Source organism: Mustela nigripes, chromosome 14 (genome assembly GCF_022355385.1).
Source record: "Mustela nigripes isolate SB6536 chromosome 14, MUSNIG.SB6536, whole genome shotgun sequence".
Classification (NCBI taxonomy): Eukaryota; Metazoa; Chordata; class Mammalia; order Carnivora; family Mustelidae; genus Mustela; species Mustela nigripes.
In genome coordinates this window covers 24,292,600-24,319,007 of record NC_081570.1, presented here as the reverse complement: position 1 = coordinate 24,319,007, position 26,408 = coordinate 24,292,600, and the positions used below count along the sequence as shown (strand labels likewise).

The 26,408-nt window shown below is 56.3% G+C and overlaps 2 protein-coding genes across 5 annotated transcripts in view; one reads left to right on the top strand and one right to left on the bottom strand.

Moving 5' to 3' along the window:
* The window catches only part of YARS1 (tyrosyl-tRNA synthetase 1), a 38,289-nt gene extending 33,688 nt beyond the window's left edge, over positions 1 to 4,601 (top strand). Inside the window, exons 10-13 of the mRNA XM_059377131.1 lie at positions 356 to 453; positions 1,262 to 1,455; positions 2,394 to 2,535; positions 3,792 to 4,601. Of these exons, the coding sequence (XP_059233114.1) occupies positions 356 to 453; positions 1,262 to 1,455; positions 2,394 to 2,535; positions 3,792 to 3,902 (545 nt within the window). The 3' untranslated portion in view covers positions 3,903 to 4,601. The remainder of the gene's footprint in view (positions 1 to 355; positions 454 to 1,261; positions 1,456 to 2,393; positions 2,536 to 3,791) is intronic.
* Positions 4,602 to 5,089: 488 nt separating this feature from the next.
* The window catches only part of NHSL3 (NHS like 3), a 27,537-nt gene continuing 6,218 nt past the window's right edge, over positions 5,090 to 26,408 (bottom strand). For 2 of the 4 annotated variants that reach the window (XM_059377063.1, XM_059377064.1), the window contains exons 2-7: positions 11,420 to 11,590; positions 11,285 to 11,340; positions 10,887 to 11,010; positions 10,178 to 10,294; positions 7,513 to 10,086; positions 5,090 to 7,272 (exon numbers count right to left, since the gene is read on the bottom strand). In XM_059377063.1, coding sequence (XP_059233046.1) covers positions 7,250 to 7,272; positions 7,513 to 10,086; positions 10,178 to 10,294; positions 10,887 to 11,010; positions 11,285 to 11,340; positions 11,420 to 11,590 — 3,065 coding nt within the window. In that variant the 3' untranslated portion in view covers positions 5,090 to 7,249. Of the gene's footprint in view, positions 7,273 to 7,512; positions 10,087 to 10,177; positions 10,295 to 10,886; positions 11,011 to 11,284; positions 11,341 to 11,419; positions 11,591 to 13,506; positions 13,670 to 22,328; positions 22,551 to 26,408 lie in introns of those variants that run through there. The other 2 variants (XM_059377065.1, XM_059377066.1) reach the window with 2 other exon arrangements.

The following is a 26,408-nucleotide window of genomic DNA, read 5'->3' as shown; positions in this document are numbered from 1 at the left end:
AGAGAGGCAGATGTGGGGCTCCATCCCAGGACCCTGAGATCATGACCTGAGCTGAAGGCAGAGGCTTAACCCACTGAGCCGCCCAGGCGCCCTGCTGATCCTGTTTTAAGGAAGACACAACTAGGGGGCCCTTGGCTGGCTCATTGGTAGAGCCTACGACTCTTGAGCTCGGGGTCATGAGTTTGAGTCCCATATTAGGTGTAGAGATGACTTCAAAAAGAGAAAAGATAGAACCAAAGGGGTAGATTCTGGGGTTCTACATGAAACCCTGCTAGTGTTCCCGGTGTGTGTGTCAGCGATTGACCTGTCATCGCGAAGGAGGGTTCTGACCCTTTGGGGCTCTTCTCATTCCCAGAGCCAGTTGCCAAAGGCCCTGCCAAGAATTCAGAACCAGAAGAGGTCATCCCGTCCCGGCTGGATATCCGCGTGGGGAAAATCATTAGCGTGGAGAAGGTACTCATTTTTCACCACATCCCAGAGAGGCAGGTGGGGTCATGTTTGTTGTTTCCATCTGAAGGAAACCTGGCCTGGGATGAGAAGTTACGTCCCTGAGGTCACACTGCAAGTCAAAATGCAGGTGCCTCATTGCACGTGTCAGGCTTTTCCCTTTGCTGCCTCTGGACCTTGTGCAACCAGACACAGCCAGGAACTCGGGGTGGGGGGAGGATATTAGAGGGAGCTTGCTTGTCCATTAAATCCGGTCCCTAGACTCCTCTGGTCTGCACCAGCTTGTCTGGTCTTAGCTGCAGGCCTTATCTCAGATCAGCCACTTCATCCTGCTGTCCCATCCCCCACACCCCTGAAAATGGGGAAGGGAGAGGAAAAGGTTATGCAGCCAGGGACCTGAGACCATTGTGGACTTTTTTTCCTCTACCAGCATTCTTTTTCACAGCATAGACCCAGCTACGGAAACAACTTTGAGGTAGCTGCGGGTGCTCATTGAGATGGCAAGGCCAGCGCTGTCCTCCATCCTCCTCCAGGCTGGGGCAGTGTGTGGCCGTAATGGTCACCACCCAGAAGGTCCAGGCCACTTAACCTCTAGGGGATATTGCTCGCCCTTCCTTTTACTCGAAGCCTGCCTCTTGGCAGACAGTAAAATGAACCCTCCTGATCCATCCTCCGGTCTGCTATCTGGGACCTGGAGAGAGTTTGCTCCAGGGGCCCCTGAGGAGCCAGTACCAGGGAGTGGTGCCCACCACGGCGCTCAGGGCTCCCGTGACCCAGTGCGTTATGATCCCATCCGGGCTGACCTCTCGCGCAGCACCCGGATGCAGACAGCCTGTATGTGGAGAAGATTGATGTGGGGGAAGCCGAGCCTCGGACTGTGGTGAGCGGCCTGGTGCAGTTCGTGCCCGAGGAAGAGCTGCGGGACCGGCTGGTGGTGGTCCTGTGCAACCTGAAGCCCCAGAAGATGAGAGGCATTGAGTCCCAAGGCATGCTTCTGTGCGCCTCCACGTGAGTGAGAACCGGGGGCAGAGAGGGGGAGGGAATGGGCCCACGCAACACCCTTCCCCACGCCAGGTGGACGCCCTGAGGACCCAGTCCAAAAGATGAAGGAATGAGTTCCTGGACACGTAACTGCGAATAATGCGCTTTACCTAAAGTCAGTTTTTTTTTTTTTTTTTTTTTTAAGATTTTATTTATTTATTTATTTTTTTTTTTTTTTAAAGATTTTATTTATTTTGACAGGGAGAGAGAGAAATCACAAGTAGGGAGAGAGGCAGGCAGAGAGAGAGGAGGAAGCAGGCTCCCCTCGGAGCAGAGAGCCCGACATGGGGCTCGATCCCAGGATCCTGGGATCATGACCCGAGCCGAAGGCAGAGGCTTTAACCCACTGAGCCACCCAGGCGCCCCTAAGATTTTATTTATTCCTTTGACAGAGACAGATCAGAAGTAGGCAGAGAGGAAGGCAGAGAGAGGAGGAAGCAGGCTCCCTACCAAGCAGAGAGCCCGATGTGGGACTCGATCCCAGGACCCTGAGATCATGACCTGAGCTGAAGGCAGAGGCTTTAACCCACTGAGCCACCCAGGCGGCCCTACCTAAAGTCAGTTTTATTAAGACAGAAATCCGGAGGCTTGGAGCAGTAGGCATGTGCCGGAGTTTCTCTCCCAGTTAAGAGTCGGAGCCAGGAGTCCTACCTGATTCCGACTGGCCGATTAGACCTTGCTTCTGTTATGTCCTGCTTCCTCCTGCAGAAAGCCCAGATTTGGGTCTCTCTCCAGACAGAGCATTTCTGGGTAGCCGAGATAGCCCATCCCAGTAGCATCCCCATAGCCCATCCCAGTAGCTCCGCCCTGAGGGCACCTATGTAGAGGCCCTAAAGCCTTGGCTTCCACAGCAGCTGCAGTCGGGCCACAGCTTCACTCCTCCCTCATCCTGTGTGTCTTCTCAGAGAGGGGGTGACCCGCCAGGTGGAGCCTCTGGACCCTCCTGCAGGCTCTGCTCCCGGTGAGCGAGTGTTCGTGAAGGGCTATGAGAAGGGCCAGCCAGATGAAGAGCTTAAGCCCAAGAAGAAAGTCTTCGAGAAGTTGCAGGTCAGTAGCTGGCCATGCCCGCTCTCTTGCCTGGGCCGCCTGGACTGGGTCCCCAGACTCCCCAGAGTCCACCTCGGCGCCTCCCCCGAGTCCACCTCGGCCCCTCCCCCGCCCTTCCTGCCTCTGTGCCTCTCCCTTCCTCCATCCAGACCTTTTGGGGAGGGGAGGGGGTAGGCACCTGCAGAGCATGGGAACCCTCACAGGGACTGAGCCCCAACAGACCCCTTGAGGCACTGTGTGGGGGACTCAGACATTTCCTCTTCTGATCTTCAGTCCAGAGCACAGCATTACCCCTGTTTTATCTGGCGGGTTACCTGCCAAGGCCACACAGGGTCCCTAGAAGCCATGGAGCCAGGATTCCCCCCACCCCACCCTGGTCTTGGAGCACTCATTCTCTCTCTGCCCTCTGGGGCATGGACTCTAACACAGCGTGTCCCCACGACCCCTGAATGCATTCCTTCCTTCATCAAGTCCTGAGCCCCTGATAGGTATGTCAGCCCCTGTTCTAGGAGCTCCGGGCTACATCATGAACCAAGCAGCCACTGTTTCCTCTCCTCGTGGAGCTAACACGATACGTGTGACCTTCCCTATCAATCCCGCCTTTCCTGGCTCAGCCAGGGTATGTCTGGGGGGCATTTAGAGTGCTTTCTACCTGTTGCTTCGCCCTGCTTGTGGCAGGCTTGTTTTCACCCACTCCCTCCTCTCCGACTTTTCCAGGCTGCTTTTTTGGATCACTTACTTTTCCAGGCTATAAAATAGGCTTCCAATGTAGAACCATCCAAAGTATAGGGAACATGAAAGAGACAAAATATCCATAGTCCTGACACCTAGTTCCTGTGAAATAGCATTAGTGATTATTTCTTCGTGGACCCCTTCAGCGCAGGGAGGTAATATATTTACAGTTTTGAGTCCCACCATATGTTTATTTTTCTCTTTAACTGGATGCCAGAAAAACTTCCCTGTCTTCTTAAATACTGAGCGGTGATCGGATTGTGCAGTAGTAAATCGTAATTGTCATAATGTGACAAAATTATTTAACCTTGTTAGACATGGAAGTTGTTCTCAGGTTTTCACTATTGGAACGCTGCTGTCTTGGTACATAGTTCTTTGCACTTACTCGTGACCGTTTTCCTGAACTAAATGCCTCAGGTGGGCAGACTTGCTGGTGTGGAGAGAGAGGCACAGGAGACCCTGGGGAAGGGCTGTCCACGCCTCCCCTCACCACCCCATTCATGGCTTCTGTTTACTCTGTGCAGGCTGACTTTAAAACCTCTGAGGACTGCATCGCACAGTGGAAGCAAACCAACTTCATGACCAAGCTGGGGTGTGTCTCCTGTAAATCGCTGAAAGGGGGGAACATCAGCTAGCTACCCCAGCATCCTGCTCCCTTCTCCCATCTCCCCAAGTCATCTGCTGTCTCAGTTTGCTCTGTCCTATGCCCATTTACCCATCTCCCAGGACACCAAAGCAGGAAGTTGGGGACGTTATCAGGGGTGGAACTCAGTAAGCTGGAGCTCAGCCTCCCCAGAATCCAGAACCATCCTGTTCCGACTGCCCTGAGCTCCAGGGTGGTAATGTGGGCGGGGTGGCCACGGGGAGTCTCCACTCTACCTTCTTCCCCTGGCAGCTGACTGGAGAAATCTGGTTTCAATAGAACTCATACAAAAAGTTTATGCCACAGTCCTTCTAATTGGAAAAATATTGGTTCCCGTGTTTTCCTAGAGTTTTCCCGGCAGCTGTGCCTCGGTCTGGGCTAATTACAACCTTTCCCCAACAGGAAATTGTGGGATTTGAAAAGGAAAGGGAGGGGAAAACAGAGAACCTAGCGGTCTACCAAGCAGTGGGCAGCCTTCCCCAGTGCCTGGCAACCCTGAGGCCCGGCCTCATTTCTTTCCCTTGATCCTGCTGGGTTGAGACATTCCCTAAACCCGCTGTGTGTTAATATCAGAAGTAAGGCAGACAGCACAGCCTGAATCTTTGTTCAGAGCGAGGGGTACTTCTTCATAAGGCATCAGGATCAGAATCATTGTCATTGTCATGAATTCAAATAAACAGTCCGAACATGAGTGTCTGGACGGGGCCTGTCTGCAAGCCGGGCTGTAGGAACACAAGTTTGGAGCAGCTGCTGGACCACTCACCCAGGCTAGGCCCTTGTATCCTGGACTTTTGACCCTGTAATAGGGGATGGGGGGATGGAGCTGGCAGGGGGTGTGGGGGGAGGGCCGTGTGTGAACTGGGTAGATCGTAGACACTTTGACTTTTCCTTTGGCGATAAAAGCAGAAGAGGCCGGGGTGTCTGGATGGCTCTGTCAATTGAGCGCCAGACTTGATTTCCACTCAGGTCAGGATCTCAGGGTTTTGAGATGAAGCCCTGCATCAGGCTCCGCCCTGGATGCAGAGCCTGCTTAAGAGTCAAGCAAAAAAAAAAGCAGAAGAGGCCCCTGTGGGGTCCAGTGCTTAGAGGAGGCAGAAAGCATGTTTTCTCTCCTAATAATGGACCAGACCCCAACTCCAACCCCTGTCCCTCCCCTCTTAAGAAGCAGCAGACCACAGCCAAGTTTTAATCATTTAATTAATACCTTTGAATGAAACACACAGCTTTTTCATGTGTCTCACTCAGGCTTCAGGGGAGAGGGAATGAATTGTTGGTATAGACATATCAAAGACTCAAAAATTTAAAGAAATATATATATACTTCTCTCTCTAACATTTTATGGAAATTAAAAATCAGAGGCTTTTGGTCTCTCCATTTGCACTAGGTCAAGCTCATTTACCCCAGAGGACAAAGAAGGGTTGCCTCTTCTAGATCCTCCCTTCTCCTTTGTACTCTGTCCCACCCAGTGGGGAAACAAGCTCGGAAAATTCTAGCTGAGGATAAGGAGCTCAAGTAATATTGAGAGGGGAGGGGGGGGCGGGTCAAGAAAACACAGAAGCTGGGCTCCCTCCCACCTCCAGCAGCTCCAGGGCTGCTGCCAGGGCCTGCTCTCATGGAGCCTTGGCCTGGTCTTGGTTCCCAGGGGGTTGGATCAGGAACTCTGAGCGGAGCAGTACATACCGACTACCCTCGTTCCCCAGCTCAGTGGGCAGATGCAACAGATACCCAGCAGCTGCTCTCCCTCACCCAAGGCGAGGGAACCACCTTGGCTGACAGCTACAGGGAGACAACAGCAATGAGGGAGGGCCAGGGGAACCTGGGCTCTAGTACCGCATCCCCTATGCTCCCAGCTCTTGTTCTGGAGGGGTTCAGTCTCTCCAGAGCAGCAGCTAAAAGTGAGGTTCCTTGCCAGGCTCAAGCCCAAGTCACTGTTGAGGAAAGAGGATCAGGACAGAAGGGGTGGTCCCCAGGGGGGGCGCCACACTACTATGGAGGGAGGCGCCGGGGCCAGCGGGGAAGCCAGCTTACCTAGAGAGGTGGCACAGTCTGGAAATAGGTCATTAAAATTCCTAGAGATGAGATCAGTAGCAGAGGCTGACGGCTAGGGGGCAATCACCCAGCCTGCTCCCTAGGAGCACTGAACCCCCTCCCCTTCATTGACTAGGGAAGAGAGTGGAATAGAATGCACCTTTGGCTTCCCAGCCTTGTCACTCAGCGTCCGCTCTCCCTGCGAAACCACCTGTGTTGAAAGGCAGCTAAAGAGAACAAGTGCTGAGTAAACAGAAAGGTCCCAGAATGTCATCTGTAGGGCCAGGTCTGGGCTCAAACAAGTGTTCCCCCAGGGCCACATCCCACCACCCACCTCCTCAGGACTTCCTGCCCAGCTGGAAAGGACACAGCTTTGCCACACTGCCTCGGAAGTGTTGTTCCTGCCCACCCCAACCTGACTGCGTGAAACAAGTGGCGGATGCTTGGCATTACCAAATGCCCAAGATGTGTCCAGATTCTGTTCTCCCACTCTCTGAAGACAGAGGGCCTGTGGACCTCCCTGCTGGCTCTTCTCCCCCATCCCCATTCGGGCCCTGGCAGTCTCCCACTTCCTGTCCCCTGCATGGAGCACCTGGCGTAACTTGAAGGCAAGGAGGGTGGTTGGTGGTAAGTTGAGGCACAGGAGGGCTAACCCCCTGCTGCACCTTTTGTGCTTTGGAATTCCACAGCCCCGCTCCTGCCTCCAGCCTGGAGAAGCCTGTGGGGATACGATGACTCGCCCACCTCCAAGAACTAAGAAATGGGCACACTGGCTCGGAGGGAGGGAACAGATTGGTCCCAGCTATGGGTGTGCTACCAGGGACTGATGCTGCTGCCATGTAAACAGGCCCTTGGAATGCGGCTTCATGGGCCCTGGAAGATGGACATGCAGCTGCTTTTCAAAAGTGCTTTGATTCCGGACTACAGTATGTGCATGATTTGGACATGGGTGTGGGGGGAGGAAAGAAACTCAAGTGAGGCGCTCTGCTCCCAACTGTGTGGCCTCATGGCCAGCAGGGGGCGCAGCCACCCGCTCCCACCAGCTACCTCCTTCAAGATGAGGCTAAGGCCAAGACAAGCAGCAGCAGCCAGAAGGGAATCCATTCAGGGGGAAAAGGCATGAACCGGATGACTTGGAGGACGGGATCAACACCAGGCTTGCATAAATATCGAAGGCTGTGAAGGTTAAGGCTGCAGGCATCCTCTCTACTAGGTTAAGTGTCTGCTGTATCCTCTTGTCCTTGGAGCTGCTCAGGTCCCTGAGATTGTATTCCTGGGATGGGTCAGCAGTGCCAGCGAGGTGCCTGGTGGTCAGACCAGCTCTTTCTGTGGGTCTGCGGTGAGAAAAGGAAGGGACACTCAGCCAGAGGCCTCCCAGCTCGGTTCTGGATGGCCCACGGCACCTCCTCTCCCCCCCCTCCACTGATCAGGGGTGACAGCCTATCATTCCCAGGCAGCCTGAGACCAGAAAAATCTGAAATCCAGTGACAAATCCCTAGTAGTGGGACTTGAGGCACCTCTTTGCCATCACCAGTGATGGGGACCCCCCCACACATACACACAGTCCAACGTACCTGAGCCAGGCGGGGCCAGCTTCTGCTCCTGGGACCCCACCAGCTGCACGACACTTCCATTCTCTGCCAGCTCCCCCTTAGTCCTGTCCTCAGCATGAAGGATCCCATTGGTGGGAGGGCCAGGAAGAGACTCAGCCCGAGCAAAGGTAGGGGAGGTGGATGGTGGGACCCCCCCAGAGGGCTTGCGGGCCACAGGTGGGGGAGCTTTAGGTGGCTTCTTTGGGGCTTGGGGTGACCGCTGCTCTGAGATGTTCCGAAGTTCAGCCACCAGGTTCCGTTGGAGGTCAGCCCGGGCCTCGGGGGACACCGGCCGCTCCAGCTGCAGCTTCTTGGTACCCTTGGAGAAGATGAAGCTGGCCATTGAGGCAGGGGACTGGGGAGACCGTGGCTCCACCTCAGGTGGTCCATTCGGCTGGGCACTCCCAGGGTCCCCGCTGGCTGCCAGACTGGAGGCCTTGAGTCGGACAGCAGCATGGAGCCCTGAGGAGGGGGCAGGCGCCGGGCTGGCCCGCCCCGACAGGGCCCTTCGTAGCGGCTTCTGGGGGGCAGAAGGCCCGGCTGCCGGGGTTGCCGCTCCCACAGGAGCACCCACAGAGCGCAGCCGCACCATCTGCAGGAGTGAGGGGGTGACCAGGGGCGCACCGGCATCCTCCCGGGGAGCTGCACTGCCTTTGCTGCAGCCCGTTGGTTCCTTCCGAGGGACTTTGGCCACAAGCCCTGGGTCAGAACCAGGAGGGGGGGGCGCTGGCGGAGCTGGAGGTGGTGGCTCTGGGGAACCAAGGAGCTGGCTCTGGGAAGAGACAGTAACCGAGAAGGACGAAGCAGCCGGGGAACCGAAGGGCTCTGCGAGGCCTGAAGGGCCTGCTGGCTCAGGGCCAGCCACAGGGAAGAAGGCCTCCTCAGGTGGGGGGAAGTCCGCCATGGACAGGTCCTGCTCCTCAGGTGCAGGAGGCGGGGGTGGGGGCCAGCTGGGGTCTTGGAGGGGCTCCTCTGCAATCTCTGGGGCAGACAGGGCCTCGACCACCTCTGGCTTTTTAGTGGGTGGCGGGGGAGGATGGTAGGAAGGGGGCGGGGACGGTGGGGGTGACTTGTCTTTGGAGGCAACAGGAGACTCCTGTGGTGGCATCAGGGATGTCTGTGGCACTGGCAGAGGCTCGGGACCCACGTCAGTGGCAGAGACGGGCCCAGAGACCACAGCAGGAGTAACTGGAGCAGGAACTGCTAGGTTATGACTCTTGGACTTGGAAGGGGGTGGGGAGAAGGGCGCAGGCACCTTGGGGTGAGGAGGTATGGCAAACCTATCCCCCAGGGTGGTCAACACCTGTGTACCAGAACGGTCTGAGGGGGCCGGGTCAGAGGACGAGGAACACAGAGACGTCAGAGAGGAGGAGACAGAGGCCCCAGGAGACCGAAGGGAAGTGACACGCTCTGGTTTAGGGGGTTGGGCCTTGCCCGGGGAAGCAGGGGGTCCTGCGAGACCCTTGGGAGGGAGGGTAGGGGTACCACTTTGGCTCGAGTACCCACTGGAGGGTGAGAGCGTCCGTTCTGGAGAGCACGGGGGACGCCGGGAGCCACCCGGAGACAAGCCGGGCACCCAGACGCCTGCTGAGTTGGAGGGACAGGGGGCTGCCCCCATCACTTCTGACCCACCGGTGGTGGGGGGCCGGGGCAGCTGTGGCTGCTGCTGCTTCCGTTCAGGCTTGGGCGGCAACCCCAAGAGCCCATCGGGGGCTGCCGAGCCCCGCTGATGGAGCGAGTAAGTCCGGCGGGGAGGTGGGGGGGGCCGCTTCAGCTTACGTAGGGACACACTCCGGCCAGACAACTGCCCACTGCTGCGAATGCTGGCAGTGTCTGAGGCCTCGGCTGTGCTGCCCCCGCTGGGCGAGCCACGCCCACTGCCCCCCTGGGGAGGGGGCGCCACACCACTGCTAGCCACAGAGCCCTCTGGCAGGCCGTCAGAGCCACCCTTCGAGGACAAGGTGGAGCCATCAGACACGATGGTCTCGGAGGACTGGGAGTGGCTCCAGGTGTCACTGGAGGAGGACGGGTGGCGGCTGCGGGGCCGGGGACTGGAGGCGGAGGAGAAGCGGCCCAGCGAGCGCACGGAGGCCGGGCTGGCGGACAGCAGACTGCAGCGGCTCAGCGTACGCAGGCTGCAGCGGCCCAGGGCCACCACATCCACCGTGGGTGGCAGGACAGCGTGCGGAATCAGTTTTGACAAGTAGGTGGCCTGGGGCGAGATAGACATGGCTGGGCTCAGGGGCTCCGGCGGCCCTGCCCCTCCAGTCAGTCCAGGCACCGCTAGGGACATAGGCCGGGTCACCGGTGGGGGCCGGGGCCCCGTGGACCGCCCAACAAGGGTGTCATCCCGGTAGATGCGGTCAATGTGGCGCTGCAGCATGGCCTCCGCCTCGGCACCAGCCTCGGCCTGAGCCTCCAGCGCCTGCAGGGACACCCGGGCCCCAGTCCCCGAGGCCGGGCCCATGGGGCGGCCGTCCACTGTGGGGATGCGCACCGCATCCCGAGGACCAGGAGGCCGAGGAGTACCTGGTGCCTCACGCTCGTGCCGCAGGCCTACGAGGGACAGGGAGGACACGGGAGTCAGCAGAGGGTTCTGCCGGAGTTCCCACCATCCCCACCGCCACCCTCCTGCTTGGGGGCTCACCGAGTTCCTTCTGCACATGCTGAGGCAGTCCCAGCACCGTGCTCCGCCTCTCGCGGCGCCGCCGCCCCGACTTCCCAGAGGATTTGGAAAATGAGTCATGGGGTCGGAAGGTAGAGCCTAGGGGCCAGTCCAGGGGAGAGAAACCGTTAGCGCAGGTCTCAGGGCACATTCTGCAGAGCGCCTGCTTTCGCAGAATAAGAAGTAAGAGCTCTGCAAAAACAGATTTCCATAATCAAGTAGGCGTGGGCAAAGCGAGGTTAAACAAAGATACACACTTCTTCTCTGTATGACTTCTGGAAGGCTTTCGAGGCCGAGGATAATTTCCATTTAGCGAACGATTATTATGTGTTAGTCAGCATGCTAAACACTTGGCATTCACTCCGACAACGGAAGTACTCTGATCCTCGTTTTATAGAACATCAAATGAAGATCGGAGTGGTAGAGAGTTGGCCCAAGGTCACCCAGCTGGGAAAAAGCAACACCGGCTCAAACCCAGGTTTCCTGACTCCTGAGTGTCTTGTTTTGCAGTCTGTGTACATCACGAGTCTCCAAGAAACACAGGATACTGTGTTTCCTGAGTTCACTGACTCACAGACCCTTGAGGGGTGCTAGAGTAGGAGGCAGAAGGGGAAAGCTACAGGGGCTGGGACCCCAGACAGTGCCCAACACCCCTCAGCCCATCTGAGAATCCTGACTGGCGGGCAGACACCTTTGCGCTGGATCATCTCTGAGCGGATGGAGAGCGCGTCCTCTGCCGTGGAGCTCTCAGCCGTGTAGGATGTGGTCTGGCTGCAGAAGGAGATGCTATCTTCGTCCGGCCCCATCCGGGAAGACTGTTGGGGGAAGAAGGAGATGAGGCCCAGAAGCCTATGTGGGTCTCCTGCTGTTGCCTTTTCAGGGCTCCCCTTTGGAGCTCTGAACTCTGATTTTCCCTCTTCGCCCAGCACTAAGCAGACACCAGCTGGACTAGCCCTTAGGGGTCACCTAGTCTACCCCCTTCACAATACAAGGAAACTGAGATCCAGAAGCGCTCAAAGCCAGACTTGCCAGAGATGAAGCAGGGAGAGGAGAGCAGAGAGTCAGGACTGAGCTGGGGGCCAGGCTCACCTGGATGCTCTGGGTGTCTCCATGGTCCCAGCTGCCCTTATTCAGTTTCTGTTTTTCTGGAAGACACCAGAGAGGTGTGTTGGGCTAGGCCCCTGACCTTGGGAGCCAAGAGTGGTCGTGGACGGGGAAGGTTACCTTGCTGCTGCAGAGAACGGAGCCCCTCCTGGGCCTGTGTATGCAGCTCTTCCAGGTGAGGCGGCCGCCCGCTGGGGAAGAAGACATTGTCCTGGTGCTCCTCCACTACAGAGCCCGGCCCCTGGCCAGGCCCGCCACTTAGACGTTTGTCACTCTCGGCCTTGGCAGAGCCTAGTGGGATGGAGGAGGAAGAGAAGTGAGGCTTGAGAGCCACTGGGTCCTGGTGATGTACGGGCCCCACCCGCAGTCCCAAGACCACACACAGCCCCCAGAAGTACCCACAGTGCCTACTTCCCCAGTCGCACCACAACTCACACTTCTGATCTATACACGCAAAACACACAGCCCCCATGTTCATATACAAACTCTTCCCAAGTGTGCTTGTGTCTGACCCGGGGCACACAAGCCCACCGTACAAGCACAGAATTACCACAGGCTTCAGGAGGTACACTAACAAACAGCACCCAAGTATAAACACATTGGAAACCAGTATCAAACACGGGGGCCCCACATATACACACAACAGCCACAGTCCCCATTCTGCACACATACAAACAGTACCCAAATACACACACAACTGTATCCACACGCCACTCAGGGCCCGACACAAAGCACCCCAATATATGCACAGCCCACAGCAAATACATTTCTGTTGTCTCCAGAGCACAAGCTCCACTTTATGGAAAACCAACCACCCCTTTAAAACACACCGCTAGCCCAGGTCCAAGACTCTGTGGGACACTAGGAAGAGCTGTGGGCTAACAGCAGTCCTAACCTAACCAGAATTCCCAGGAAGTCCTGGGAGGAGGGACAAAACAAGACATGGCCTCTGTGTCCCCTACTCACCCATGTGGCTGTCCCTTAGTGGAAGGATGGGGAGGGGAGAAGGTGGCCCCAGGGGCCCTGGACCCCCAGACAAGGCAGCCCCAGACTCTCTTGGGAGAACAGCCCTAGGCATTACCCCCACTTCCCAGAGGCCCCACCCCTGGAGCCGAGGAGCCAGGGATCCATTACAAAGGATCCTATTACAGGCCCCGCCCATGGGGAAGCTGGTCATCTAATCCTGGGAATGAGGGGCTGTGTCAGCACTCTGCAGACCCAGCCCCCCTTTAAATGGAACCCACAACATAAGCAAAAGCACGGGGAGGATCATGTGACCTTGGCAGCACCTTGTAGAGGGGCAGGAACAAAACAACCCCTTTAAAGGGCCACACCCCACGATCAGGGTCTTCAGCTCCGACACCTGCCTGTTCCTACCTCCTCAGCCCATTTTTCAACAGCCAGCTCCTGCCCAGGGAACCGGTGGGGAACCCTCCAAGGTCAACAGTCCTAGGTCTCTGACAACCCAACCCACTGGGTCTCGCCTAATTCCTGAATTTTACAAGTTGGGGAAACAGGACTGAAAAGGAAAGGCCTTGCCTAAGGTCATCCAGCAAATTAGGGTCAGTGCCAGGACTGCACTCCAGACTCCCAGAGGGGATTCCTGAATCACACTCGAAGTGAGGTCCCTCTGTCCTCCCCGCAGAAGTCCAATAAACTCTGGTCCCCGTGTCTTAATCCAGGCCTAAAAGCCCATTTCCTAGAAGCAGAAAGTAGGAAGATACCCCCCAAAAAGCTTCTCCACCGCCCAGCCCTCCGCCTCTAAACAGCATTTTGAAGATCATGCCCCAAATTCCAGCAGCACTACTTTCCTCTCTACTCTGCTTCCCACATCTCATCCTCCCACACATCTGACTGACCTGGGGTCACAGGGGGGTGCTCTGCCTCTCAGAACTGAAACATTAGGATGCACCCACTACAGTGGGGGTACCCCTGGAGGAAGCAGTCTCAACCAAGGGCTGCAGGTTTCAAGGTCAGAGACACCTGGATCCATCTTCCCAAACCCCAGCAAGCAGGGACCAGACAAAGGCAGTGGAAAAGCCGCTGGACAAAGGCACATTGGAGTGCAGGGCGGTCTGGCCTCATTACTGCTCCCCATCCCCCACCCATTACCCTTCCCCGGCCTTGATCCCCCTTTTTACAGAAAGGTCTAGTAAATGGAGGTGTCAGGGTCCCTCCTCTCCCCCTCCCCAGCCACACCCACTCACCCTTCTTCTTAAAGAGCCCGAGGAGCACCGGGAGGCGGCGGCCCAGGAACACCACCATGACTGCGGGCAACACTAGGGCCGTCCCCTATTCCGACCTCTCCAGAACACCAGGCACCGCCTTCACCATAACCCAGCACCAAACGGTGCGAGTCGCCCGCCCAGCTGCAGAGCCGACTCCAGGCAAGGGAGGGGGAGGGGCTGCTCTCCTGCTCCTCCGCCCACCTGCGCCACGGACCCCGCCCACCCACAGACCCCGCCCCTCAAGCGGAGCACAGAGGCAGGTACCATCCCAGATTCTGACGGGGAAACTGAGACCCCGAGTCTGCGGATGCTTGGCTCTGGTGGAGAGTATAACTAGCAGGGCTGAAGCTACTCAGTCCCTGGGGGCAGGCCGTCCCTAAGCTCTTTTCTAAACAGTCAGGAGCCAAAGCCATGGCAGGGGTCCCAGCTGCCAGATGGATAGTGGAAGAACCACTGGACTACACTTGGCATGATGCCCAACCCCAAGTCCTCTTGGTTGGTGAGGGTCATTCCCTGGGGAAGGAACTCAGAGGTGGAACAGCCTGGCAGAAGCCCAGAACTGCCTGTGATGTCAAGTTCTTTGGCAAAGCCCCCTGGAGGGGTGGGAGCCAGCCAGGACACGGGACACAGGGAGGCCAGGGAGATGTCCAGAGCAGAAACACCGAGGCTTGGTGGGAACAACTCCTCGTGTGTATGTTCAGACCCATGCCTTCCCAAGGAATTTCTTCCCACTTTGGTCTTGTGGGAAGCAGCCCAGAGAAACACTGTGAACTCTCCAAGGTCACACAGCAGAGCCAGGCTTCATGGTATTCCTCTAGTTCCTCCAGCCCAGGATCCTTCCCACTGGCCCACTCTGTGACTTGGTGACTGTTGGATCACCAGGCAGAGACAGAACAGAATTAGCCAAAACCAAACAAAATGAAACAACCGGTCATAGGTAAGGGCAGTAAAAATGAGGGGTAGGAAGAGGTAACTGGAGGGAAGTCAGCTCCAAGTTCAAATTCAGCTCCATCACACACAAGTCATGACTTCATATGGAAACAAAACCAATGAACTCCTTATAAGACTTTTGCACACATTCATTCAACCATCAAGTATTTATTAAGCTAATATGGAAGCTCTAGCGAATGGAGAACTTTATCTTGTTCACCTGAACACCTACATCAGGGCCTGTCATTCCGTGAGTTCAATAAACATTTGACAAATACATCAGTGAGGTAGACCAACAGCACAATTTTAGATTAGTTAAGACTGAGGAGCTATGATAGGGAAGGGGGTGCCTCTAGGGGGCATGAAGGAAAGTCTAAGGAAAGGCCATTGGAACCAAGGCCTGCAGAAGGTGAAGGACCCAGCCAGGGCAAGTGCTGGGCACAGAACCTTCTGGAGAGAGACAGCAGCAAGTGGAAAGGCCTCGAGACAGCAGTGGGGTAGGGGTAGGTATCTCACAACAGAAAACGGGGGCCAGAGGGGCGGAAATACGGTGAGCAAGGGAGAGAATGGCAGGAGCCAGGTCAGGTGGGGCCCCGGAGGTCAGCATGAAAGGTTACTCTGGGTAACGACAGCGCTGAGATCCCCTTGGGCAACTCCAGAAAGAGGAGCTGAGGCTGTTGAAGAGACAGCCTGTAAAGTGCTGTCCCCAGACTCACCTCAGGACACCACGCTCTCACAGCACCTTTCTCCCTGAGTGGCGAAGAATTCACAGTGGCTCCCCCGCCACAAACGAGATCCCTCTGCTGCCCCTTCCCCATTTGCTGCCCCACCACTCAGAGACCACTCAAGCAGAGGCTGAGCCCTTGCTCTCTGGAGAACAAACTTCTGAGCAGCTGGATAGTCTGTAAGGCCACAAATCATTGAAATCCAAACAACAATCCTAAGAAGTAGGCACTTTTATCCCCATTTGACAGATGAGGAAATGGAGGCCAGAAAGGGCAAGCTGGGAAGGGCAAGGTAGCATTTGCCCTGAGGATAACTTGAACCCCAAAACTATGTTGTCTTCTGGTCCAGCTACAAACCTGATCTCTCCTCTGAAGGGAGACCCTATCATCCCCACAAATTCGAGATTTCTTGGCCACATCCTCCCCTAGATCCTCTCTTAGGCCAAACCCATCTGCCCCTTATTAGTCCTGCTCAGACACAAGGAGCAGTAGCCCCACACTTGCAGGGTGATTAATGCCAGGGGCTGGGGGAAGGCAAACAGTCTCTGCCCTCAGAGATCTTCCAACAGCCATTCAAGGCAGGTTCTCAAACATACTCTCCCATAACTGATCCTGGACTGGTGCGGCTCGGAGAGCTTGGTGACTTCCCAAGCTCAGGCTGGCTCCTAAACTGATGCCTTTAACCATGCAGGGCACAGTCATCCTCAGTTTCCCCTAACCAGGGGAACTCAGGGCTGAGCTCCACTCAGGGCGAACGGGAACAGCAGCTCAAGGTCCCAGTTCCCCAGCTGGCAGTCAGGGCCACAGCTGCAAATTCCCAGAGGATCCAAGGTTCTCACACTTGATAACATCTGGTTGCTCCAGCAACACACCCCCCGCCCCCCACACACACACCAGACAGACCTTGAGGTCTCTCAGAGCCACGCAAGGCTCAGGTCTGAACACCTGCAACTTGCTCAGGGAGGGGCTCAGCAACCTGAATCTCAGGTGGCAGGCGGGCTCCTCACAAAGAAATGGGCTGAGAGAGTAGAAGGACCTCGCCCAAGGCCGCACTTAAGAGTCCTTGTTCCAGGACCTTCTGCCCTGGCACAGTCCAGAGGTACAGCCTAGGGCTGAGGCTTACCACCAGCCTCCGCCTCCGCCTCCCCGCCTCCCCTCCTCCCCCACCTTTCTGAGGAAGGAAGCTTCCGGGATCAGAGAAGACACCTTGCTCTTGGCCACGCCCCTCACATGAAGGGCACACCAGGAAGCACACCAGCCAAGTTCAGGAAGTCGGATCTAGTCCACCAGCAGAGGTTCTGGGCACAGGGGCCTCCAAAATGTCCCACTGGCCCCGCCACCCACAAACAGGTGCATGCATGCTCTCAGGACCACATCCACAAAGCATACCCAGGGCACCTGAACCCAGGTCCTCCTCACACACTGCAGACTCACATAGGGCCCAGCCAGGTGGCTGTGTATACACAAAGGCAGGTGCATGTACCCACTACTCTGGGGCTTTCCTGAGCCCCAGGGACAGGGAGGAAAGGCGGAGGGAGCCCCCAACCCCCAAGGCCAAGTGCACATTTGTGCGCATGCGTACACACTGTTTTGGCAACATCCTCCACGGGGTGAGGCCTCAACCTGCCCCATTCCAGAGCAAGGGGCGGGGGTGGTGGCGCGCCCACAGCCAGGCTGGCCTGACTCAGGGGAGAGGAATGAGGGGGGAGGGCACAGCAGCCCAGGTGGCCTTGCTCAGGAGCTGGAACCCTCTGGGCCCAGGGCCCGGGGCCCTGGCCTGGGCCTGGGCCTGGGCCTGACCCCGCTCTCCCACCACCACAGTGGATGGCAGGCCAGCCTGGGAGCCAGGATTCAGAGTGTTCAGAGATACTAAGTCTCAAACTCTCTGTTCTAGTGAACAAACTAGGGCCTTCCAATAGGAGCGGACCCAGAACACATGGAGACTTTATTCACTTAGAGACAAGACAAAGGGACATGAACATCACAAAAACCTTCAGGTGAAGGTTTCTTTCTCTTTAGTCTCCCAGAACATCCAACAAGAAACCTGAAAGCCATGTATGACTTCCCTTTTTAATGAGTACAAGGAGGCTCCAGGGAAAGTGACTTGCTCAAGGTCACCAAAACAGGAAGTGCCTGCGCCCACAGTCGAACTTGGGTCTCACTCCAATGCTTTTATGGTCTTAAGTCTGAGGAAGTTACGGGATCAGGAGGGCTGCAACCCGAGTTCCTGCCCAAAGAGGGGGACCTCTACACCCCACCTCTACAGAAGGGAAATCCCCCTCCTTCTTCCCTCGGTAGGAAGCCCCGCCCTACAGCAGAGCTGCGGAGCTGACAGGCCGGTTCTAAGGTAAATATAGGGGGGCAGGGAGTGGCCCTGACAAGGAGAGGAGGATCCCACGCCTCGGGCGCCTGGGGGAACCAGCAGCAGTGCGGGGAGGAATTAGCTACAATAATATTAATAAATGTCATAACGAGTTTCCGGGTCAGTATCTGCTCCTGACAATGACATAATCTCTTTCGGCCAGGGTACGAGTCTGAATTTCCAAGAGCCCTTTCCTTTGTTCTTTCAAGGCACGATTATCCCTATTTTACAGATGGCTTGAGAGGCAGCCACAATGAAGTCAAAGAGAGAAAAGGCCTGGGAGTCAGGAGGTCTGGATTAGAGAGGCCTTGCACGAATGAATCAGCCTCTTTGGGCCTCAGCGGCAGGACTCACACCCACCTCACCGGGTGCCTGGGAAAGCCAAAGGCACACAACCAAGGGCAAACACAAAGTGTGGTGCTCAGAGGGAGGCTCCGCCTCCCCAGGGTGGAGGGATGGGTGAAGGTTGTGCTCAGGCCCCCCTGCCTTTCCACTCATGACACGATAACAAACTCACATTTATCCAGGGCCAACTAATTGAGACACACATGGTATCACGAAATCCCCCTCGCCATCCAGAGGCACTCAGGGTGAGTGACTAACCTAGGGTCACACAGCCGGTGACTGACAGAGTCAAGGTGTGTGAGCCCATGCCTCCAGAGGCCTCTGCTGCACCTGCTGCCAGAGCTCTCTTCAAATCCCAAGTGGCATTAAGGACCATTATTAAGATAAGCTCTGATAAGGGACACTTAACAAGAGCTCCCTATCAGCTCGTCAGTGACCCAGGTGTAACCCTTCTGTTCCAGAAGGAAAGGAATTGCAGGACCAGACCAGAGACCCCATAGCCCTGGGAGTCAGATTTGAGATCTCCCTGCCCCTCAGCTGCAGCACGATGCAGAGCCAGGCCGTGCCCGTTCCCGAGCCTCAGTGTCTTCATCTGTGAGATGGGAGGGTTGGAGAGCTGATCTCTAAAGGTCCCTCAGCATACAGGGCTCTGTCCCTAGGAGGGTAGTGGTCCCCCACTTTAGGTCAGGGCCTGGGGCAGCAAGGAAGTTCACCTTATCTCGGATCCCTCAGACCAGAGAGGGCTGGGTCAGCCCCTTGTCTGGAAGCCCAGGGTTTCCACAATCAAGTCCAGACTTATAGTTGGTCTCCTCTAGGAAAGTGGAGGAGAAAGGGAGATGCTGGGGTGGGGGGATGGAGGGGTAAGAGAAGCAGGATTTTTTCCCAGCTTTGGGACCTTCCAAAGGCCCCTGGCACTCCAGGCACAGAGGCAGAGGGGAGGGAAGAAAAGAATTCCGGGTGGTCTGACTCCACCAGTGACTCAGTCCATTCCCTCAATCGCCTCATCTGCAAAGGGGACCACAGGGGTAAGGGCTGGGGGGCGGGGGGGAAGGAGGGCATGTGTATAAACCTCACAGAACAATGTCGGGAAAAAGAGGGTGGTATGCTGGGGATGTTCCCTGGGCCCCCAATTCACATCTTCCACCAATGCCCCAAACTGCCCAGGACCTGGGGGCCTGGGGAGGGGAGGATGGGGTTAGATTCCTGAGATCCAAGGCCAAACAATCCCAGCAGGTTACAGGATCTTTCCTGCAGTGAGAAGGTCCTTAAATCTCAGTTCTCCTCTCATTTCCCACCTGCTCCCTCTCCAAGCCCTTGGGGAGCCTCAATGCCTCGTCCTCAACCCCTGCCCCTCTCTCACAGCACTTCTTTCACTTGTGCTCCCTAAGGAGTCTAAAGCCCCGGACCTCAGGCTTTCTCTGCCCAGAGGATCTGCAGACCCCTCAATCATAAGAAACCCATCTACTGCTAAACTGATTAAGGGCACAGGTTTCAGAATCTGACAGGCTTGGTTTGAATCTCAGCCACCTCCTTGCTGAGTGGCCTTGGGCAAGTGACTTCACTTCTCTAAGCTCCAGGTTCCTCACTTGTAAAATGGGGACCATAATGGCTTCTAGCTTGGAAGACTGTTGGGGGACAAATGGATTAACCAATGTAAAGGGTTCAGCTTAGGCCCTTATTTTTAGCTCTGAGTTATTATTCCTGTCACCGTCCCCGAACCAAGCAGCCAAGCACAGAGCCTTTACAGCCCTCTCTGGGCCTTATTCCTGATTAATCCCAGGTCCTATCACTTTTGCCACCTCCTCTGCAGTGTCTCTCCAGCTGCCACTCCTCTCCACTCCCACAGCCCCCACCCTGTCCCCAGCCCTCACCCCACAACCTCTCCCCTGGATTACTGCAATAGCCTCCAGACTGCTCTCTGGAGCTTCCACTCTCACCACTCCACCCCCAACCTGTCCTGCCTGCACCTGCCCCCGCTCTGGCGCCATCTTCCCAACACACCACTTACGTAGGCTCCTCCCTTGCTCAAACACCTTCACTGGCTCCCGATGACCTATAGACTCCAGCCCTCTCTGCTGGCCTTGCATTCTCTCCCTCATCTTCTCACAGATGAATCAAATGGATAAGTACTCAAACCCCAGTCCCATACCTGGGCATGCGACAGCAGAGGCCCAGGCTGGGGAAGCCTTAGGAATCCTCGGCACAAGTAAGACCAAAGGGATGGAAGTTTGCACTCCCAATGGAACTCCTTCTCTTCCCAAGAAAAGGAAGGCGCCTCAACTACATTTCTCTCCAGCCCCCACTCTCAAGTTCAACTCTATGCCTTTGCTCATGACCAATATCAATTCCCCAGAGCTGAAGGGCACTCCTGGTCATCTCATTTAATCGATAATTCAGGACTCATTCCAACCCTGTAGTTACTTCACAGACCAAATTAAGACCATTTCCCCCGTCTTCTAGAACCCCAACCCGAAAGCCTTTTGATATTCCTCAGCTCCCACACTTACTTCTATGTTGCCTTGACATTGCTTTCTGGTTTTTTAGGACCACCTTAAAGCCTGGTTAGTCCCTGAGTTCAGCAGGAACTAAAAGCACAAGGGCTAGTGGGAAAGACTGTAAACACAGGCCTCTTCATCTCTCTCTCTCTCCCACCACAAATGGTCACAAGTCCGGACTCACAGTTGGTTCTCAGGAAACCATCAGATTAGTGGTGACCACAGGAGAGCAGGCGGAACCCCAGCCCCACCCCTCGGTGCCGAATCCAAGAAGGGACAGGTGGACACATCCAGGATTTCAGGATTGCCAGGACAGGGAGACTACTGGAAGGTCCTGGAGCCTCTCATCAATCCACCTTCTGAGGAACCCTCAGAGAGCCTACCAGAACTTGATTAACCCTTTCCTGCTGTTACTTTGATTATGATGATTATTCTTCAAACCACTACTGGCAAATGACCTTGCACAAGCCCACCTTCTCCAGACCTCAGTCTCTTTATCCACAACATGGCTAGACAGAACTGTAAGGGTCCCAGAAGTCACCCAAGCTACGCCCCCGCCTAAATCCATTGGCAGGCCCCTCTGTGGAAGCCAGGAGGTCCAGAGAAGTGAAAAAGCAATTTGCTCAAGGTCACCAGAGCCCATACCGGAGCCACACAGAAAACCCAGACCCCCTAATTCCCAGCCCAGGTTCTTCCTGTCACCCCCTGTGTGGAGGGATGAGATCATCGGGCTCATTTCAGAACCTCTAGGAATGTGGGCCACCCTAGGAAGACATGGGTGGATTCCCTCACCACAGCAGAAAACAACCCCACCCCACTTTCTCCCAAATTCTTTCACTCCCAAAGACTAGAATGAACAGCCGCCTCTGTTGGGAACCCCTTATCTTCCTCAGGGGAAGGAGTAGATCTATCCCCATGCCCCCACCCCAGATCTGGATTCACAAGATAAGGGAACTAGCCACCCTCCACAGCCCCTCGTCCAGCACCCCCTGGGGCTCTGGGAGATACCCTGAACCGTCGCACCTGCTGGGGAAAACCAGGAATCCTATTTCTCAGCGTTAGGGTTGGAGGCCTTTTCTCTATTCTCCCCCTCCACCCACCCCCCACTTGGAGGCAGGAATGTGACCCGCGGAGGGATCCCGCAGCACGCCGGGAAGGGCTGCGTTCCAGCTCGGTGGCTGCACTGAAAGGGGGGACATGCGGCAGTGACCACGGGTACCGCGGGTGGGGGGAAGGGGGACGAGAGGCAGCGGCAACGCAGGTGGGGGCGGGGAGGGAGCGCAGAGAACCAGTCCGACTCGCGATCACGCCAGATGGAGGCGGCCCGAAGTCTCTAGCCCCTGTTTTCTTGCTTCTCCCCTGCACCTTTGTCTCCCCTCCCTCCTGCAAACTTTCAGCCTGTTGGGGGCTAACAAGTGTTGAGTGTGTGTATGTGTACAAGCGCCTTAGGGTCTGCCTTTGAGCCTGAATGTGGGAGTCTCGTTGGCTGTGCAGTTCTGAACCCATGTGTACATGTGTGTGCCTAAGCCGCTGGGCAACTGTACCTACATGACTGGTGTGTGTGTGCGAAATCTGCGCGAGGGGTAGAATTCGCGTGGTAGTATGAACCGTATACCTAGGGATATGTACCTGTGTCTCAGGTTCTGTGCGTCCTACAGCGATGCGGTGGGTGTGAATGTGTATGTGATTCTGCCTGCATGTCCGTGCATTTGAGTGGGTGTTGTGTGTGGCTGTAAAAATTGTGAACATGTACGCGTGCCCGCCCGGGGGTATTCGTATGTACGTGTGCTTTTTTGCGCATGTGAGGGGTGGGGTCTGTGCGGGGGATTCCCGGGCCCCCACACTCACACCCACCAAGCCCCGGGAGGGGGCAGCAGCGGTGGCGGCGGCTGCGGCAGGGAGACCCTCCTCCCCGCCTGCCCCGCCCCCACCCCCGGCCCCTACCTGCCGGCCGCTTCGCCGACCGCCCGAACCGCCAGAAGCTGCGGGCCCGGGGGCCGCTGGGGGCCTTCCTCTTGTGGTGTGAGTTGCCCATGGCGGGCGCGGGAGCCGGAGCGGAAACCCTAGCGCAGCCCAACCAGCCCGGCCGCCGGGCCCGCAGCCCCGGGAGGGAGGCAGAGAGACGCGCGGACGGCCACCGCAAGCGCCCCCAGCCCCAGCTCAGCCACGCCTCCGGGCTCTGCGGCCAATGGCCGGGCCGGGGGCGGGGACGGCGGAGGGGCGGGGCCTGGCGCGCATCCCGTAGGCTCCGCCCCTCCCAGGACCTGGGAGACCAGCTGAGCCGCTCCACCCAGAGCGCTCGGAAAAGGCCGGTGTGTCCAGGTGGGGCAGGCGGGTGGCCCGCTCTCCCAGCCCAGGGGCCGCCTCTCTTGAGGACTGCAGGGGAGCCCGGAGAAGTCGGAGCAGGGCCCCCGACAGGCGGGATCCTGAGCCCCGCTACTGCTAGAGCCCACCAGCCCCCACCCCGTGAGTGTCACGCGTCTGTGTGTATCTCCTGTCTGTGCCTGTTGTGTACAAATGTATCGATCTGTCTGTACTTCTGTGGTAATCGTGTTCAAAATAACAGCGCCCTTTTATATAGCGCTATGTGCCAGGTGTTGGTATGACTACTTTCATGCCACAAAACAATCCTATAAGGTAGGTACTTTTATCATCCCCATTTTACAGATGGGGAAATTGAGGTTCCATGAAGTCAGCCAGCTCGCCCAAAGTCAAAAAGCAGTAAGCTCAGAACTAGGACTCAGACCCAGACTGACTCCAATACCCCCTGCCCATGCTACTACCCTTCCAGTTTATCTGTGCCTATGCCAGTAACTGGGCCTTGGTAATTGTGTGCTTGAATGTGGCTGTGTAGTTGTGTACCTGTGTATATGTATCTGTGACCCTGAATGCTTGGATCTCTCTGTGTGATCATCTGTGTGTGTGACTGTGTGCCTATATCCACAGGGAGTCTGGCTGTGTGCTTTTGCCTATCTGCCTGTGTAATTGTGACTGGCTCTGTCACACTGTGTCTGCGAGTGTTAAGTAATGGAGTATGTAGGTAAACGTATGTGAAGCCACCCACATCTGTGTGCCCCTCACTCATCTCCCCCCGTATAAGTCTTTCATTTTTCAAACCTAGGCCAGGCTTCACCTCTTCCAGAAACCTTTCCAGGCTGCCAGGCTGTCCTCACCTCTGTGTCCTCACAAGTGCCCTTATGCCCAGAGCCCAGCAGCCTGGGAAGTGACTCTCCTTTACCATTGCTCTGCCCTGTCTCCAAGGTGGGGCAGGGTGGTGTAGCTGGGCTGGGTGTCTAGAGCCCTCAGTTCTAAACCCCATTGCTCATCCTTTCTGCCACCTGGGCCAGCCCCTCCACTACACTGTGCTGCCTCTTGTGCCCAGTAGCTCCAGGGCACCCTGTCCCTACCTGCAAAATGGGGGAGTCAAAGCTGGCCCCCACCCTCCCTAAGGCCCATGCCTTGCTAAGTTTGAGGTTAACAATAATGCAGTCCCTGAGGGAATATATTTTATTCATCCATCCGGGTCCAGAAACACTTGTCAAACATAAACCATGTACCAAACGGTGTGTACCAGGCACCTGCTCTGCACCGAGTAGAGGATCCTAGCATCAAAGCTGGAAGAGACCTCGGAGTATCTTCTAGCCCAATTCCCTTATTTTACAGAGGGGGCCCATAAAGGGGAAAGGTAGTGTGGAGAAGCAGAAAGCACACTCGAGGATAACATCCAGATCTCTTAGCATGAGTTGGGCAGGTATGCAAAGAGCTTCAAGGGATGTCTGGAGGGCAGCTGGTGCCTCGGCTTTTGCAAGAGGCCTTGCAACAACTGCCCTGCCCCTAGTTCAACCTCATCTCCCACCACACCCCTGCTTCTTGCCACCACCCCAACTCCCACTATACACCTCCAGGCCTTCCCACATGCTTCCTCCTCCACCGTTGCCTGGAAGATTCCGCCTCAATACCCTGCTGGACAATCTGTTCCTCCAGGAAGTCTTCCTTGCACCCCTCCTCCCGCAGCTCAGCCCTCTGTGCTCCCACTGGCACTAGTGCCGCCCTCTGATAGAACCGATCACACCCCAGGGCCCCCCAGCACCCTGTGTAACACCATCCCAACACTTGTCTCAAGACAGCAGTACCTTTTGGTCTCTCCCTTTCCAACCAGAAAACCAGTTCAGAACAGTGATCGCCTCCCTCCCCTTAGTAAGCCCAAGCATAGCACAGTGTGAGGCACACAGCAGGCATGCTGTGGTGCTGAATAGAGAAGCTGGTGGAAGCAGAGACAGTGGGGCTCGCCCGCTGGCAGAGGTGGTGGTGATGTTGGTTAAGTTCTGGGAGAAGTAAAGAGGCTCGGACAGGAGAGTCCCAGTCTCTCTCACGTTCTTTCACTACAGAGGCTATGCGGGACTTCAGGATCCTAGAGGAAGAGTACTACCCCCAGCCAAGAGCGTAAGAGAGCCCGGGGTAGGACCATGGGAACAAGGGAGCTTGTATGGAAGACTAGAACTCCTGGAAACTACAACATTGGACTTGAGTGCCTTGTAATTTTCTTGGATGGTGGTAAAGACCTGGCCCAGCCAGAAGCTTGGAGGAGAGGGCTGTCCTAAGCAGACAGGAGGCCCGACCTGCAGCAGCCTCCTGGGAATTATGCACTTTGCCAGAAGATTTGGGGCTTAAACCCTTTGCAAGCTGAGCTGTCTCTGTCCCCCTCGTGACAATCACAGGGCTGGGCACCCTGTGAGTAGAGCTGACAACCTTTGATGAACCAGCCCCCGAGGGCAGGAGACACAAAACCAGAGAGACAGTGGAGTGTAACAGTAGGAGAGTGGGACAATGATTTAACGCTCCTGCCCCAGGAAGCTGCTGCTACCTACTTCTCCCCCAAGTCGGCCAAGGGGCTGGAGGTGGCCATGGGGTCTGCCGGGTCTGCAGACATGCGGACAGAAGGTGAAGGTGTGGATACCTGCTCTCCCCATACCAGCACCTTCACCATGGCCCACACAATATACAATGCCTCCTCTCATCAGTTTTCATAGGCATGTGACAGCCCAGGAGCAGCTGAGACAGCTTTGAGGGTTGAGGACAGGGGGATTTCCGGGGGACAGCTGGGTAAGGGGAGGCACTCCCTCTGCCCTCTTCTGACAAGAGCGGAGATTTTTCTGGCCTCAGGATTTAGCCAAACCAGTTCACCAAACCTTGCTGGCAGCCCTGCTTTGGGGGCAGGAGAAGGACAGAATTGGGGGCGGGGGGGGGGGGCTCATCCTAGCCTAAAGGGGATTTCCAGAAAGCTGGGCTGTGTGCCATGGGTGGGGATTTGAGGCCTCCACGAGGAGGGAGGGAGCAGCAGTTGGAATGAGCCCCTGAAGGTGTTGGAGGTGAGGGAGGGGATGGAGGCCTTCTTGGCCTCAGTTCCTGCTCATCTCCTCCTAGTAGAGGCACCTCTCTGGTATGGGATTTTCCATTTGAAGTCTGAACAAAGGAGTAGGGAAGCTGAGGTCAGCCTGGCAGGTGAGGGCTCCTACTCCACCTCTGATGCTGGCTGGCTGTATGACCTTGAACAAGACACTTTGTCCTCTGGGCCTCAGCTGCCCATCCATCCGTATGTGCCATAAAGGAAGCCAGTGGCATCTCAGGCCATCGACTCTGAGCATCTAGGATCAGCAGATGCCCATGCTCTGGAGCCCATGTCGGATCGCCCACCTATTACCCAAAGCTACTCTGCACCAGGCCCCGTGCTGGGCAGGGTTGGAGGAAAGGACCATCAACCCAGCTCCTGCCCTCAGGCTGTTCAGAACAGTGAGTTATGGCTATTCCTGTACCCACAGAACCCAGCCAGCCAGGTGGCCCCAGCCCCTTGCAGGAGCCTTGCCCGACTCCAGCACTGCAAATCCCTCAACTCCAGCTTCCCCTCACCCTTCCATTTTAGTTCATGTGTCACCTCCTCTGGGAAGCCATCCCTGATGTCACCCCTGGGATCACTATGCTCCCTCCTTTGTCACACTTCTTTTTTTTTTTTTTTTTTTTTTTTTT